Source organism: Spinacia oleracea, chromosome 3, assembly GCF_020520425.1.
Source record: "Spinacia oleracea cultivar Varoflay chromosome 3, BTI_SOV_V1, whole genome shotgun sequence".
Classification (NCBI taxonomy): Eukaryota; Viridiplantae; Streptophyta; class Magnoliopsida; order Caryophyllales; family Amaranthaceae; genus Spinacia; species Spinacia oleracea.
In genome coordinates, this window is record NC_079489.1 from 7,799,573 (window position 1) to 7,816,763 (window position 17,191).

A 17,191-nucleotide genomic window follows, 5' to 3' on the forward strand; every position below is an offset into this window, starting at 1 on the left:
CCAAAATCAGGGCAAGTGAGGTTTTTGTAAGAATATACAGAGTATAATTTTTTTTGAATAAAAGGTCTTGCGCGCACAAGGTGTACAATAAATTTATTGTACACCAAGATAACTTTTACCCATTTTTTTTTGTAACTTTAACTTAATTTTGATTAACTTATATATTAGTAAAAAAAAGTTGATAGATAAACATTTTAAAGGGTTAAATGATTAATTTTATACATTGTTAGTGATTTTGAAGAAATAAGTTTTATTAAAATGAAAAAATTTATCACTAAAAAAAGATAACTTTTACATATATAACCTTAACTTTTAAGCATTTTGAGTCAACTTTTACTCCGGTGTATAATATTTATTGTACAACCCTTGTAAATAAGAATTCGTGTTTTTTGAAATTTCAAGTTTTATTTATTTATTTATTTATTTTAGTTTGGCAATATCAAGTTTATTTCATTGGTGAATAATAAAGTGATAGAATCACATTAGGTGTGAACCTGGTGCATTATTAATGTTGGCAGTTTTAGCAAGAGTTAGTAAATGCCCGACTGCCCGCCACTTGTTAAAGGTTTTCTAGACCAAGGTTGACCATCTATTTGATTTTTTGGGAAATAGTTGACCGATGTTTTAAAGTCGTTTTAGATCATCTCCGATAGTAAGCTAATTTCTAAATTAGTTTGTCATACCACATAATATTTTAAGCTACTTTCTTTTTCAGCTAGTTAGTACTCTAGTGGTTAGCTACTAGCTTGATATTTAATGTAATCATATTTGTCAATCAGTATTTAAATTAAATAAATGTAATATTATTTAATTGGCCAAGTTTTTCAAGTAAATTAGCTTAGATAACCTAATTTTCTTTGCCAAGCTAATTTATCATTTGAACTCCAATGGTCAAGCTAGTAGTTTAGAATTTCTAAAAATTACAAGCAAGTTCATAGCTACAACCATTGGAGATGCTCTTATAATATTTCATATCTTCTTTGTAGCCGTAAGAGCTGCATATTAGAAGTTAAAAACAACAATATCTAGCTAAGTTAAACATTAAATACAACAATATGCGTTAATTTTTATGCATTCTTAAATTAATACATAAACGCGCTTTATAACTCTAAGAGTCGTGCGTATCATCTATCACATTATATTATACCAAAGCAGACAATCGGGATTGACACGTGTTACTTTTTGGTGAAAAAATTTCCCGTCAATTTTTTTTGTTAATTATTTCAATTAAAATTTAGGGAAAAGATACAGTATTTTGACTAAAATTTCATCATTCCTTATTTATTTTATCTTCAATATAAAATTCCAACTGTCATTAATTTTATTTTTCAAAATAATAATTTTTGTAAAATCATAAAATACATCCTAACTTTATTAATTTTGAAAATCTACAAGATCAATCGTTTGTACTTCGTACTGCTTTATTTTTGGAAAATTCTTTTGTTACTCAATTTTATTTTATTTTTGAATATCCACGCGTGCAAGGGATCTAATCGATCTAGTCAACCTTTATTTTTTAGTTTTCAATACACGAATAAATTAGTTTCTATACACATTAGAGGTTTTCGGTTTTTTTTAAACTTTTAAATGGGATGCGTTTTTTGGGTTTCAAGATTAAGTTTCTATACAACAAGATAAAGGTTTAATTCATATCCCTCAAATAAGATATTGTATAATTTTTTTGTACAATAGTTCAGAGATCGAAACCCCATATGTAATTTATAGCGTCCTTATAAAATTTAAAACTTAAAATAGACTTATTATAATGTGCTAAAACTCTAAAAGTATCAAAATTAAATGGAAGTAGCTTTTGATCGACGTTGTAGTTTACAAACTATTTTGAACATTTTTTGTAACTTTTAAAGTAAAATATCACTTTATGTTTACATTAAAATTCCAAAATATCACTTTCTGTTTACATGTGTTAGGTACCAAATTAGTTTGTCTGTTTCTTACAATGAAAACAACCCACTCTCTTTTTTTTTTCTTTTTTTTTATTATTATTATTGATCTCTATACATTACTAAAAGTAAATGTTTCACGTGCCGGTGCGCACACTATAATCCCCATAAAAAAATTATCATTTATACCTAGTATTTAAAAATTATCATATATACCTAGCTTGTCCCATATTCCAGATGTTTGATATGTCAATAACAAATATGGTGTGCAACGTTCAAGGAGTAGGTAATAAGTTAGGGAAGTGATAAATCCAAGGAAAATTTTACTTCTTCCAAGGAAATCCACATTTTTTTAAAGGTGATTTCCTTGGAAGAAGTGAAATTCTTCCTTGGATTTATCATTTCCCAATAAGTTAGCTTCGATTATAAAGGATCTAGTTCAAATCAATGATCCTACAGTGTTGGCCCTTGTGAAAACACACATTAGTGGTGACCAGTAGACATGGTTATCGGGCGGGGCGGGTCAGGGTCGGTGCGGGTCAAAAGAGGGTCGGGTATTGAAAGGGTCATTTTTAGCGGGTCAAAAGCGGGTCGCGGGTCAATATCGGGTCATTAGTGGGCGGGTCAATAAACGAGCAATGAAAAATGAAAAACAAAAGAGCCATGTGCAAGTACAAGTAAATACGAAGTTATACACGTAATTTTTTGTATCATTACTATTTTAATTTTCAAAATAATTGTAGTATAAGTTTGACCCTATAATGACCCTGTCCAATAAAGACCCTGTCCAATAAGAGCCCTGTCCAATAAAAGCCTTATTAACTTGACCCTAACCCTATATCTATTAGACTACCCTGTCCAATAACCAGGTCTAGTGACCAGGCGCAAGCTATGTGTAACAAAATTGGTTTTACTGGGAAGAGAAGAGTGGAAGCAAGGGGTTTGTGGGTGGAATCTGGTTATTTTGGAGAGCAGACAAGGTAACTGTCACGCCGCTCCATGAGCATACTCAACATCTTACGGTCGAAATTATGAAGCTTGGCAAAGACCCATGGCTTTTTCGGTCATATATGCTAGTCCAGACACGACAATTCGGAAAGAATTATGGCGAGAGCTAGAGGATATTAAGAGAAGGTATACACGCCCTTGGTTGTTAGCAGGAGAGTTTAATGATACAACGTCGATGGCTGAAAGGAATAGGAGTGACAACTGGGAGATGTAGCGTAGATGTCGAGACTTTGCAAATTTGATTGAAAATAATGAGTTCATTGACTTAGGATGCTCGGGTCCGGAACACACACGGTTTAGAGGAGTGAGTGAAGAAACCTTCAAGTCTGCCCGTTTAGATAGAGGTCTCGCGAATGATGATTGGAGGCTTCAATTTTCTGAAGGGCCGGTTAAACATTTACCCCATATTAAGTCGGATCATTGCCCAATTTTAGTGAGCACTAATGGTTTTGCGCCTATCCCTTCGGCTACGAAATCATTTAGGTTTCAAGCAGCTTGGTTGAATCATAGTAAATTTGAGGAATTCATGTCTCAAAATTGGCAGAGTAGCGCTCTAATTGCCCCTTTTCTTAGGGAATTTGCTAGGAAATGGATTAAGTGGAATAAAGAGGTGTTTTGCAATATCTTTCATAAAAAAGATGATCTTATGGCTAGATTGAAGGTATTCAGTCTCACTTAGCGAAAGGAAGGCAACGACACTTGATTAAGCTAGAGGCTAAGTTAAGAAAGGAAATTGATGAAGTTCTAGACGCGGAAGATTTGTTGTGGTTCCAAAATTCTCGAATGGATGCGGTATGTGACGGAGATAGATGTCTACCGTAATCCGGCGAAGAAGGAACATAATTGAGTCCATTCAGAATGATGTGGGGAACTAGACGTCGAATCCAATAGAGGTTAAAGGCTTAGTGCTTGATTATTGGCAGAGTATTCTTAAGGAGGATAACGTGGGGAGAGGGATGGCACACCTCCTACACAATTACTTCCCACCTATTGATGTTGATGAGATTGAGAAAATGAGTAGACCTATAGCAACGTGTGAGATTGTAGCCGCATTGAAGAGTATGAAACCATATAAGGCCCCAGGACCCGAAGGCTTTCAACCCATCTTCTCGGCGATCCCGAAGGATCTTCGTGCTGTTTTATTGGAGGATCAAAGTGGAGTATCGTGGCCTAAGCTGGTGTCGGAGTTGGACAGACATGGAAGCTTGGAAGAGAGCTCGTGATGGTGGCCGGTGGAGTTGGTGTTTAGTGTTTTATTGTCTTTCTTTAATTCCAGCAATTTTCGTTATTAATTTGTAGTGTTTTGTTTTGCTTGGGTTTCTGCCCTCTTTTCACACAAAAAAAAAAAAGTATTTTAAAAGAAAAATCATAGATGATTAGATGATATGTGTCACCCGTCTTTTATCCTTAATATATTGTTTATTCCCCCAATAATTTCTTTTGTTGTTTTTTATACAAAATATTTCACAGTTTCAAAACCTCTTCCACTTCATTTCCTCATTTAACATCAATTCACCATTTAATTCATATATTCATCCAACCTCTTCCACTCTATCTCCCCATTACCCTCAACACTAATTCACCATCTAATTTATATATTTTTTACAACTTTCAAATTTCACCTCTACACAAATCATATATTTTCACTAAAATCACAACCATTCAATATAATAATCAGATTTAAAAAATAGTTTAAGAACCACTATATAATTCTCCGTTCATTGAACGTGCTCAAAAGCTAGTTGTAAGTGAAAAGCATTACTCTATGACACATGAATTAGTTCAATTCCTTAAATCCTTGATTACCATAAAATATTGAGTAGAATTTATTGATAATTACGCCATTCCAAAATGATCTTTATGTTTTCCGTTTTGATGTTTTATAGTTTTCTTTACATTGTGTTTCATACTACTTTTGGACATGAAAACTTATTATCTTACCCCTCTTACACCACAATATTTACCAAATTGTTTTTTACCAGTTCAACAAAAATCGAGAAAACATTTTTTACCATGACGTGGGCAATGAAGACAACAAGATTAATGCCCTAACCTCATCATCAAACTTAATATCCACCGAAGACAATTGACTCAATATCGAATTAAACACGTTTGAGGGTTCCGCTGCGGAGCAACCATCACCCATTTTCAAATAAAACAACCGGCGCATCAAGAAAACTTTGTTCACCGCCGAAGGCTTTTCGTACATGCTTGATAGGGTTTTAATCAAACCCGTCGTTGTTTCCTCATCCTTGACGTTGTAGGCAGCATTCCTAGAAAACGACAATCTCGCTATTCCTAGTACTTTCCTATCTAAGATTTCCAATCTCCCTTCGACATGATTGCCGGATTTTCTTCCGAGATCTTTTTTATGTAAATAATCCCCAGTTTGCATTTTTCAAAAGCCATAATCTTTTGCATCAAACTTCTCTATTCTTAATCTATCTTCCATTGTTAATTCCCAAACCAAAATTCAATCCCTTTTAAGTTTCAATAACACCCAATTGAAATCCTAACAAAAGAACTCATAAATTTGATTTTTCAACACCAAAAAATTGAATGTTCTACACCAAAGATTCAAGATTTAGGAACTTCAACCACAAACAACAAGTTTTACCAAACAAATCTAATTCAACTTTTCCCAAGGAACAAAACCAAGGCTCTTGATACCAATTGTTGTGAATTAGAAGTGTTCAAAATAATTTGTGATAACAACCATTAACAATTCAATTAAGCAAGCAAACCAATTAAGCATGAAAATGGAGACAAAGAAATTTCCGTGGAAAACCCGAGTACCGGGAGAAAAACCCACAAATCCACTAGAAATAATGATGAAGATGTACATAGAGATTATCAAGCTAAGCAAGCTTCACCTCACAACTCTCCCTCACTTAAACCTTAAGTGTACGAGCTTACAATGAAAACTTTCTCTCTCTAAATCAACAAGTCAACAACTCTTACTCTAAGACAAACATACTATGATTATATATAGTGCTAGGGGAAACAAGACAATCCAAGGGTTCTAAACAAGCCATATTCCTTAATCAAAACATAAAGAAAGAAAGTTAGGAAGAGCCGGCGCGAAAACCAGCGGGCCTGCTGGCCACCCGCTGGATCACGAAAGAAAGAAAAAATTCGCAACTGCAATGCCCGCTGAATTTTCCTACATAACCTTTCTTCCACCTTCCAAGCCTCTCCTTATACCTCCTTAGTTTATTCCCCATCAAACCCATCACCACATTACATCAAACCCCAACAATACTCCCTATATCCTCAATAAAAATAGTAATTTTCATATGTGCAAATACATAATAGATATATTTTTTCACGAACTATGTTATTCTACCTTATTTTTAGTGACTGTAACTTTTATTTGTTGGACTTGAAGGTAAAGGACCAAAGTAACCAATTTTTTTTCTTCCATTTTTTTATTTATCCTTTCCATTATTCATTTACCTAGTTTCAATTAAATTAATCTTTCTTCCTCTCTTTTTCAGGCTATTCACACATACTCCATATTTTTTCTTATAACAAATAACTTATTGCGGAGTATCAATTAATTTCTTACACTAAAGAGTTCGCCTGATTTTCCACTACCACAATATTTTATTTTCTTTCACATCAAATATTCAACGTGAAAATTTGGCCTTTTAGAAATCTTGAATAAAGCTAAGATTTTGGAAAGAAATCTACCCGACCGATCTGTCACCCAACTTACTTCAACAACCGGGGGTTTCAGGGAATATCATATGGGGGCACCTTTTTGGAAGCAATCAACAGTGGCAAGATCATCTGCAGAAGCAAAATACAGGGCCACTCGAATGAATTAGTTGGTACTAGAAATGTTAGAAATCAACAGAAATCAACGATCTTGATTGTAACCTTAGTCATTGATTTTCATAGACGGTGTGATGTAATGAACGACAAGCATAGCAGGTAGACCTTCTAACTAATAGATCATTCCAAGCCCTTTTACGAACCATTATTTCTCCATATTTATTTGAATTCCACTCTTAAAATTATGTACCGATCAAAGTGATAGTATGTTTTTTAATTGGTAAAAAACGATCAAAGTGTTGCATGTAGTACTTTAAAACGGAGAGAGTACCAAATGCTACTTTTGGCCCTCCAAACGTTAATTGCCTTTACCTCATGTTATAAACTTTTGAGTCCATATCAAAGCCCAAATGAGGTATCAAAGTTTGGGCCTACTATAATTTGGCAGCTAGAGTACAAATTCACAATTTGTGAACAAGTGATGAAGATTATACATGTTCGTTAAACATTTTTATAAAAATAAACCGTGAATGATCCAAACGGCACATTTCTAGTGCACCACAAAATCTTGCACAACTACTTTTCAATTTCCATCCTTGGAAAGATTTATAGGTAATTTTTTGGTTAACAAGAAATAAAATTACCTAATGATTTTGTTCGGGCTTCTTCAACGCATTCAATATCCAACGACACATAAATGTAAACATTACGTAGAAATACTGTAGTAGTAAAGACTGCAAAGTTTGCAATTGATTTGCAAATTTGCATCTCTAGTCGGAGTATAAATTAATTGTCTTCTCCAAAAATGTTTAAGTTTCAGATGTCCAACGCGTATTGATTTATAGTATTGGTTATACATAGAATAATGTCATATTTTAGTATCCATGCAGAGTCCATAAATCAATACAAGTTGGATAATTGTGGTTCTACATGGGCTTGTAATCTTGTATTGATGGATTGAACTTTTTGGTCACGCGAATACGCGATAGTCTCAAGTGTTTCGCTTGATTTTTTTTTTCTCTTCAATTTTGTATTGCATTAATGGGGTAAATTGTATACTTCTACGAGGGTGAGTCATTCAATGACTTTCATAGATTTTAATATTCTATGCGAAATGGAATTCCAATTTTCTTCATGCAGGACTACATCACACTATTGATGTCTCCGCTGAGTAGTTCGTTTCAATCGTTTTGGGAAAACGTGTTGAAACCATAAATGATTCATAGGGGACAAATTTTAACATCTGTATCTTCAAGCAGTTCTATCTTTTAAGGAAAATAACCACTTGAATTATACTAGACATGTGCTTTTGTAATGCATATTTAATATTTAAACATATCATGGGGGGCCATGGCCCCTGCAAGCCAAGATGTCAAGGTGCTAAGTTAGCGGGTGATTATGAGACATATATACAATAATCATATCGGCAACTTTTGTGTAAGACCGCCTTACCGGAAAGACCACTTTGATTGTTAACTAATTGGTTCTATAGGTTAACTAATTAGTTCTAGTTCTTAACTAATTATTTTCATTGTTTAACTAATTTGTTTCAGTGCTTAACTAATTACTTCAAATATTTAACTAATTGATTTCATTGCTTAACTTATATGACATCAATGTGGTTTTGTGTAAGACCGCCTTATATAAAAGTTTGTATAATCATGTAGATAACTAAACATTAATGATAAGAAGTTGAAATTCACTAACCGCGAACATGGGCCTAAATTTTGTGTAGACGATACTTCAAAATCAAAGACACAAGTGTTCATAAACACAAGCAATGTTCAAGCGTTATAAAACAAACACGGAGTACTTCGTAACGACCAGAAACAAACTTTTATCGCGTGTCTATGTGTTATGCGAATCTATACCTAATATTTAAAAAGAAAACCACAATTTATTAGATGATATGTGTCATCCATTCTTTCCTCTATCAATTTAGTTTTTATTTTATTTTTTCTTTATTGTTTGATATATTATACAATTCCAATCGATTCTTTCACTCCATCTTCCTCATACAACATCAATTCACCAATCTATTCATTCAGCATTTTCCACTCCATCTTTCTGATTAACACTCAATATTAATACACTATTTAATTTATGTATTAATAGAACTTTTAAAATTTACCTCTATTTAATCATATATTCTATCTAAAATCAGAAGATCAATAAAATTTGAACTTAAAAAGATAAACTAAATACAGAGTAACCACTACACAATCGCCCGTTCTTTGAACGGGCTCAAAAGCTAGTTCACTTTAAAACGTACTTCCTGCGTTCTTATGTTTTGACACAATTGAGTTTCGGACACTGTTCACACAAACTTCTCTGACTTTATTTTGTGATTTATATTAAAAAAACATAGTCGTGCGGGATCTTATTAGATTCATCTCGATAAATATTTTTAAAAACTTTTTATAATTTTTTCTTATCATAATTAAAGATACTAATGTTTGAAATTATGCATTGACAAACATGTTACATGCCTAAATAATTGTATCATTTAAAAAAGAACAGACAAATCCAACATAATACTCTAATAATGTTTTTTTTTTTTCTAATTTCAAGTAAACAACAAAAATAAATGAATTGGGCTCACCCACATTACAAAACCAACAAAATAAAGCCCAAGTTCGGAAGCCAAAAGCCCAGATACCTAAACACTAGGGTTTTAGCCTCCAAACCCCTTACTATATAAGCATCATTTTCAATAAATCACTGACGCCTCTTCTTGTTGTTCATCAAACCCTACCTCCCCGCAGAAACCCTAGGAGAGAGAAACCACCATCAACAATGAAGCTCGTACGTTCCTCCGACTCCATGGATATCCCAGAAGGGATCGACATCAAGGTCGATGCAAAAATTATCGTCGTTTCAGGGCCAAGGGGTACTCTCTCCCGCAACTTCAAGCATCTCAACCTCGATTTCGAGCTTGTTACTGATGAAGAAGGGAAGAAGAAGTTGAACATTGATTCTTGGTTTGGAACCAGGAAGACCTCCGCTTCCATCCGTACCGCTATCTCTCACATTGAGAATCTTATTACTGGTGTTACCAAGGGTTACCGCTACAAAATGAGGATGGTGTACGCTCATTTTCCCATCAATGCTAGTATTACTAACTCTAACAAGGGCATTGAGATCCGTAACTTTCTTGGCGAGAAGAGGGTAATTTCTCTATATATCTCTCACACTTTTAATCTGATTTTATCATTTCTGTTTTTAGATGAATTGTTTATGTTTATTATGAGTAAATCATTGATTCCCATTTGATTGTTTAAGCGAAATTGGCTGTATTTCATCTTATCATAGTGGTTCAATATTTGTAAATGTTAATTTTCTCTGGAATTAATGTTTTGTTCCGGTTAGTGATAGATTACTAATTTGTTTAATTGATTTTGCCAAACAATAAGGACTGAACTTTTGGGGATTTTCCAAGAATTATTTTCCAAAAACTGAAACCACTTGAAGAATTTGATTTGTACAAAATATAAGATGTTTAGCCCGTAGTTTGTTAGTTACATTGACACATTGACAATACGACTTTTATGTGGTACATTTGATTTTGCTTAGGTTTTTTAATTTGGTTTTGGAAGTAATATGCTGTTAGTTTGTTTTGGTAATCGGTAGAGATTGTAAATCTTACAATGGTGACTTTCATCTAGTTCTGAATGTTACCTGTACGTTGGTAGTGGATTGTCTGCTGTTATATTTTGCTATGAACTTTTTGTATTTTGGTCGACAATATCCCAATAGTGGGATTGTGGGTTTTGGTGATTGTGTTGATTACTTATTTAAATGCTTATGCTTTGTGTTGTGTTGTCATGGATTATTTTACGGTTTGTTTGATGATTGCCTCTTTTGCCAAGCAGCATTTCATTGAGGTTCTGTGGATGTCCTTAATTGTATTGTATGCAAGTTGGTATATGATATACTCTTGTTGAAGCATTCGGTGGCCTGCAAAGTTTTGCCGGCCAATGAGCGGCATGAGTTCTATGCTCTGCTTACTTTTTTTTCGTGGATGATTGTAGTTTTGCTTCTCGTTATAAATCCCACTTATGCAAATTGGTTCAGTGACTTGGCAAACTGTTTCTCTTAATTGTATATTAAAAATATGCTCTGCGTGCCAGTTTCATTAGTCTCTATTGGAGATAAATACAAGAGTGATGGTTGTTGAAATTGTGTGTATAGCTAATGCTGGTCTGGTTGTTGAAATTCTTTTAATCTTGTTATAGCCGGGTGTATTTGTATGATGGTAAAATGATGTTTCTATTTAGTTATTTATGTTTCATATTCCTGCTAGTTTATTGCGGATTCACCTTTGTCCAATAGTTGCCTAAGCTTTTATCTTTTCTCCTATTGTTACTTATCCCTTGTAATGACCTCTTGAACCCCATTGCAATGCTTGCATATTTCCTCAGTAATATGGAGTTTTTGTTCCTTTGAGGGTTGTGGTGATTTTGTTTTTGCTGTTATTTACAAATTCTTTGATTTGTATTGATCTGTGTTCTTGATTTATCCTTTCCAGGTAAGGAAGGTTGATATGTTGGAGGGAGTTACAATATTGAGATCCGAGAAGGTTAAGGATGAGCTTGTCTTGGACGGAAGTGACATCGAGCTTGTTTCTCGATCTGCTGCCCTAATTAACCAGGTATTTTTGGGTTTTCATTGATCACTGTACTCGTGGTCCTGTATTATGAAATCTCTAATTTTTTGGTCCTCTTTTGCAGAAATGCCATGTTAAGAACAAGGATATCAGGAAGTTTCTTGACGGTATTTATGTCAGTGAGAAGGGAAGGATCGTTGAAGAGGAGTAAGCTATATGATGAGGCATTAGAATTATGTTTGCAAGAACTCTTGTCTTATTTTTCTCTTTTTGGCACCTAGAATTCAAGTTTTTGTTCTTAACTTGCAACGGACAGGGTTTCATAGATTTTAAGTTTCCATGTTACAATTTTGAGTTGGGTATGCTAAATGAAAGGATATATTCAGGCAATTGCTCATTAGTGTTTGTATTTCTGGAGCTTGGCATTTTGTCTAAATTTGTGCTTGAATTTCTGGCTTTACTTGCATTTGTTAGCTGATTTTTTTGTTGTCTGGTTGTTGGTTTATACTTGCAAATTCAAGATCCTTCTTAAACTTATCAATTCAACTTTTAATAGCTTACTTGGTGCCCCTGAAAATGTCATAATATCAAAACAGATCAGTTTATACTTGATTTTAACTGTTCTGACCAGATCAACATAGAATCATATTAGAATAGTCTATTTTAGAACATGTCATTCAAGAATATAACCATTCATTGGTCATAATGTTTTTGCTAATTTCAGATTATTACGTATACGTGATCAGACTTGCATTGGATTAGAACATATCAGAGATTTAAAACATCATAATTGAATGCAAATAGGAGCGACGAATGTAAATAGAGTTTAATTTCATGTTTGTGAGAATCTATAGACCTCCAAGAAACGAAAATAGCGGTATAATGCAAAGGCAAATACACAAGAACATATGAATAATGATGTATGCAGCTAAGGCGTCCCAACAGACCCACAAACTTGAACTTTGTTCCTATTTGTAGCATTTTGAGTAGGGTGTGATTAGATTTAGGAAAAACGTTATAAATTTTAATGTTTGGAGTAGCGGTGCAACATTTCTTTGCTTTTTCTTAATGGGTGTTTGGTTGCACTTGAAAAGTTATATTTCCCTCTTATTTGCAATTTTTATGTATTTAAACTTACTAGAAAGTGAGTATTTTTGTTTGGTTGAACACAAGAAGTTAGACTTTCAATGAGAAGTTCTACTTACCTAGGGTGGGGGAAGTAGAACTTCTTAGGAAGTTTCACTTCCTATACACATGTCAACCAAATAACCTATTTGCTCTTCACTTCCTAGGAAATAAAACTTCCCATATATAGAAAGTAAACCAAACTAGCCCTAAGTCTTTGTAATTTGTTAACCTTTGTCAATGGTGATTGCTTAGATGTACTTATCAGACATTCCTCAATTGTATTTGATTTTCTCCTTTTTAATTATTTCCCCTAAGGATGAAATGGGTTGTTTACCATTTGGAAAGAGAGAAAAAAATTTCCCACTTTGGCAATGACTATTTAAAACCTTTTGTTAAATAATTAGAGAATACAAATTACAAAAGAGGTATTCTATATTTAATACTCCAAAATAAAATTATCGGATTTCACTTTTATTGCAAAAATAGTCTTTAATTTTTGAAGAAAAAGCAGAAAATATATTTCCGCTGCCGCCAAAAATTATCCGTTACCGGTACTTTTGCCGAATAAGGTTGCTGGATGACTTTTTTTTTTTATTCCGCTGTCAAAAAATACCCTGTATATAATCAACTAATCAAGCCCAACAAAGCCCACACTCATTTCCTTATCTAAAAACTAGGGTTTTAACTATTCAAGCCCGTAGCCCATACTCATTTCCTTATACGGAGTACAAACACTACGCCCCGAGCCCATAGCCCTCCCCATTTCCTACCATAACTATTCACTTTTCTTTTTTTTAAAAATAAAATAAATTCCTACCATAACTAATTTAAGCCTCATTTCCCACACTTCTCAGACGTTTTTTCGTCTTCTTCAACCCTTCAACCCTAAAAAATCCCACTAGAGAAAAAATCGATTAATAATGAAGTACAACGCCAAAGTGTCGAGTTCACGAAGAAAATGCCGGAAATCCCACTTCACTGCGCCGTCCAGTGTCCGCCGCACCATCATGAGTGCCCCGCTCTCCGCTGAGTTAAGAACCAAGCACAATGTCCGTTCTATCCCTGTGCGCAAAGACGACGAGGTTCAGGTTGTGCGCGGGCTCTACAAGGGACGCGACGGAAAGATTGTTCAGTGCTATAGGAAGAAGTTCGTGATCCATATTGATAGGATAACCCGGGAGAAGGTGAACGGGTCGGTTGTGAATGTTGGAATACACCCTTCCAATGTGGTTGTGACTAGGTTGAAGCTCGATAAAGACAGGAAGGCATTACTGGATCGTAAGGCGGAAGGTCGTCCGAAAAATGACAAGGTATAATTTCTGTTATTTATGAAGTTTCGGTCTGATTTATATTTTGAGAAATTAATCTGTTATTTTGATTTTTGCTGTGATTTTGTTTTTACCTGTTTATTTGCAAGTTCAAGGTACTCGATTTGTTTCCCATTTGATTGTTTATGTGAAATTGTGTGTATTTCATCTTATTTTGTTGATTAATACTCCGCAGAACATTTGTAAATGTTCAATTTTCTCTTGAATTTGTGTTTCTTTTGCCAGTTTCTGATGTGTTTGAATAATTATAGCAAATAAATTGATTTGTTCTGAGAAATTTGAGCTACATATCGAACTTATGACACTGATTTGGGAAAATTGGAGTTACCCATAAGAGTTTAACATAAAACATTAATTTTTTAGCCCGTAATTTGTTTTTACATTGGAAATACAGTTTTGGTGTGGCTGGATTTTTTTTGCTTCGGGTTTCTGTAATTTGATTTCGGGAGCAATATATTTTGTACTGTTAATTTTGTTAGTATTAGATTGTTTTAGTAATAGGTAAAGATTGTAAAATCTTAGATGATGGCCACATTGTCTTAACTCTGTTCTTGTTATCATTTGCTATGCTCGTAGTTTTGAGATTTTAGATGCTATGGTCAATCTGACCTGATCGTATTTTACATGTCTTAAGGCTTCTGCTTGACTTGTGCTATTGTGATCATAGACTTTGTGGTGATTCTGCTAGACTCGTGCCATTGTGATCATAAACTCTGCTACACCTTTTTGGTTGCTAAAATTGGCTAGTGCACAGGATAGTTTTTGAAATATGAGTCTGTATGATGAGTAGTGATATATGTTCTTTAGGCTGCGTTCTGTTCACCTGATTTTTACTTATTTTTCCTGAATTTAACTGAACTTGTTTGAACTTATCAAAACTTATTTTATTTATAAATTTTACTGGTCAACCCTTAATTTTTTCTGAACTTAAGTAAACTTATATGAACTTATTTTCCCTGAAATAAGTGGAAATAAGGTGAACAAAACAAAACCTTAATACTTTAATAGTATGGAGTTGGTTTATGAGTTATAACACAATGTTGTTTCATAGGTTTCCTCCATTTGTAATTTGGCACTCTGCTGAAACATTTGCTGGCCTTCAAAGTATCTTCTGCCAAATATTCAAGCTCTTGACTTTTATTACTTATGGTGGTTTCTAAGTTATATTTCATGATCAGCCTATTGTTTCCTTTGATGATTATACCTATCCTGCATGTCAAAACATCCCATTTGTGCAAATTGTTTCAGCTTACTTGCTTGGGAAACTGGGGTACCTATTTTCTTCTTCTTATCGTGTATGTGAAAATATGATCTCGGTTTTCTGGAACCTATAGACAGTCAGTTTTAGAAGTATCGGGATTTATTTCAAATATTTGACTGATTTTGTGTATGGCTAATGCTGGTCTGGTTTTGAGTTTCTGTTAGTCATATACAAAGTTATTATCTGTGATTACAAATCCTGCAGCTGGATGTATCTCAGTGATATGAGTTCCCTTGATGGTTGTGGGTGATTTTATTTTTTCCTGTTACTGGATTTGTATTGATCTGTTTTTTCTCAGTTCCTAGATTTGTAATAATCTGTGCTTCTTTATTATTTCCAGCTCAGGAAGGTTGACATCTTGATGTCTGAGAAGGTTAAGGATGAGCTCGTCATGGATGGATGCGATATCTGAGCTCACTTCATAATCTGCTGAACTAATTAAACTAGGTATTCTTGGGTTTTTTAATTGTTGTAGACATTTTACAAAATAAAATTGTTGTAGACTTGTAGTATGTAATTGCGTTGTTGTATTACAAGTTCTCTAATTTTCTACTTTGTCTTGTGCAGGAAGCCTGTTAATACTAACAAGGATATGAAGTTGAAGAGAGAAGGATTGTTGAAGAGGAGTAATTGAGTAAGCTATGATGATGCATTAGAATTTTATTTGAACTTTGTCGGTTCAGACTAAAACAGTTAAATACTTAACCTAACATATAACAAAATCACGAGTTATTAGAATTATGTTTGCAAGAACCCACTCGTATTTGCAGGCAGTTGTTAAATGTGTGTTTGTAGTGATGGAGCTTAGTGTTTTGCCTGAATTTGTGTTTGCATTGCCTTTTCTGGTTATGAATCCCTTTCTTTACTTGCATTTGTTTGCAAATAATTTTCTTGCCTGGTGAGTGGCGACTTGTGCTTGATATTCTTAAAACTGCAAGAGGCTTTGTCCAGGTATGATTCAGACTAGTTCAGAATTTCAGATCAGACTAGTCAATATTAAATCTGATCAGCCTAGATCCAGGATCAGCTAATTGAAAAAAACATTCAAATTAGAACGGTGATACATAAGTTTTGATTAAGTCACTTTACACCAGGTGAGAAGAAATAAGATGAACTAAACAGGGTCACTGTAGAAAGTGATTTATCGGCTGGAATATTTAGTCATAGTCCTATACTCCTATGTCCTTAATTATACTCCCCCTGTTTCGATATATTTCACACTTTGCTTTAAATTTAACACCATTCACAAACTTGACTCGGACAATCATTTGTGTCCCTTATTATAATGTGTCTAGAATGTTTTGTCCTTTATATATTTATACTTCACTTAAAATTTTGACACTATTCACAAACTTGACTTGGACTATCATTTGTGTCTATAACAATTAGTCCCTAATTATAACGTGTTTATAACGTATTTGACCTCTATTCCGTTTTCGTTTTTGTTCAACTTGTCAATTGCGGTATATTGATAGTGTCAAAATGAGGCGCTATGTGTTTCCAACAAGTTGACAAATGACGGTTTCGTACAGGCTGTCCTCAAAATCCGAGCAGCTCACTTTTCTTTCTTTTCTCTTCTTTTGTGTTTGTTTTTAAATCTTAGGGCCGTTTGGTTCTTGGAGGGTAAAGGGAATGACAATAAGAAAGGGAATGAGAGGTAATGGAAAGCGATACCCTTTCTTATCACAAGTTGTTTGTTTTGTTAAAAGGGAAAGGAAACTCATTGGTCATCTTCCCTTTCAATCTAATCAAAACTACCGGTAATCTCCCTCCCTTCCTCCACCGCCATCATCGCAACCATCCATCGCCACCCACCAACCACACAAAAATGTCACAATCAGTCAACCACCCGTGAAATCAAACCTCGCCCACATAGATACAACCCCCAAGTCCCCAACACGCGAAAACAATCTTCACCCCCAACAATTGGATCTGAAAATTACCCTCAATTTGAGAAAGAGAGACAAAAGAATGGCTACTGCCCAGATTTGTGCGGTGGTCTTGAGCGGCTAAAGTCACTTTTTGCGGCGCTATAGTGGGGGTGGGGGTGATGTAGTAGCTCGGTGGTGCCCCGTGTGAGGTGGAATTGGTGGTTATTTTCAAGGTTGTGGTTGTGCGGTGCTGGTAATTTTCGAGGTGGTCGTGCTAGGTAAAGTTGGTGACGGGAATGGCGGTTTCGTGA

At 34.4% G+C, this 17,191-nt stretch overlaps 2 protein-coding genes across 2 annotated transcripts; both read left to right on the top strand.

Moving 5' to 3' along the window:
- The first annotated feature begins 9,407 nt into the window (after positions 1-9,407).
- On the top strand, positions 9,408-11,752 carry LOC110797772 (60S ribosomal protein L9). The gene is made up of 3 exons (XM_056838531.1): positions 9,408-9,854; positions 11,215-11,337; positions 11,417-11,752. The coding sequence occupies exons 1-3, from the start codon at positions 9,483-9,485 to the stop codon at positions 11,501-11,503; spliced, it is 582 nt and encodes a 193-aa protein (XP_056694509.1). The 5' UTR covers positions 9,408-9,482; the 3' UTR covers positions 11,504-11,752.
- A 1,510-nt stretch (positions 11,753-13,262) lies between these two features.
- LOC110796700 (60S ribosomal protein L26-2) lies at positions 13,263-15,880 on the top strand. The gene is made up of 3 exons (XM_056841161.1): positions 13,263-13,730; positions 15,350-15,456; positions 15,577-15,880. Exons 1-2 carry the CDS (start codon positions 13,341-13,343, stop codon positions 15,419-15,421), a joined length of 462 nt encoding a protein of 153 aa, XP_056697139.1. The 5' UTR covers positions 13,263-13,340; the 3' UTR covers positions 15,422-15,456; positions 15,577-15,880.
- The last annotated feature ends 1,311 nt before the right edge of the window (positions 15,881-17,191 follow it).

Coding starts and splice junctions, on each gene's coding strand:
- LOC110797772 (XM_056838531.1), top strand. CDS start 9,483: ATGAAGCTCGTACGTTCCTCCGACTCCATGGATATCCCAGAAGGGATC. Junction 9,855..11,214: donor ACTTTCTTGGCGAGAAGAGG/GTAATTTCTCTA, acceptor TATCCTTTCCAG/GTAAGGAAGGTTGATATGTT. Junction 11,338..11,416: donor CTGCTGCCCTAATTAACCAG/GTATTTTTGGGT, acceptor CCTCTTTTGCAG/AAATGCCATGTTAAGAACAA.
- LOC110796700 (XM_056841161.1), top strand. CDS start 13,341: ATGAAGTACAACGCCAAAGTGTCGAGTTCACGAAGAAAATGCCGGAAA. Junction 13,731..15,349: donor GTCGTCCGAAAAATGACAAG/GTATAATTTCTG, acceptor TATTATTTCCAG/CTCAGGAAGGTTGACATCTT.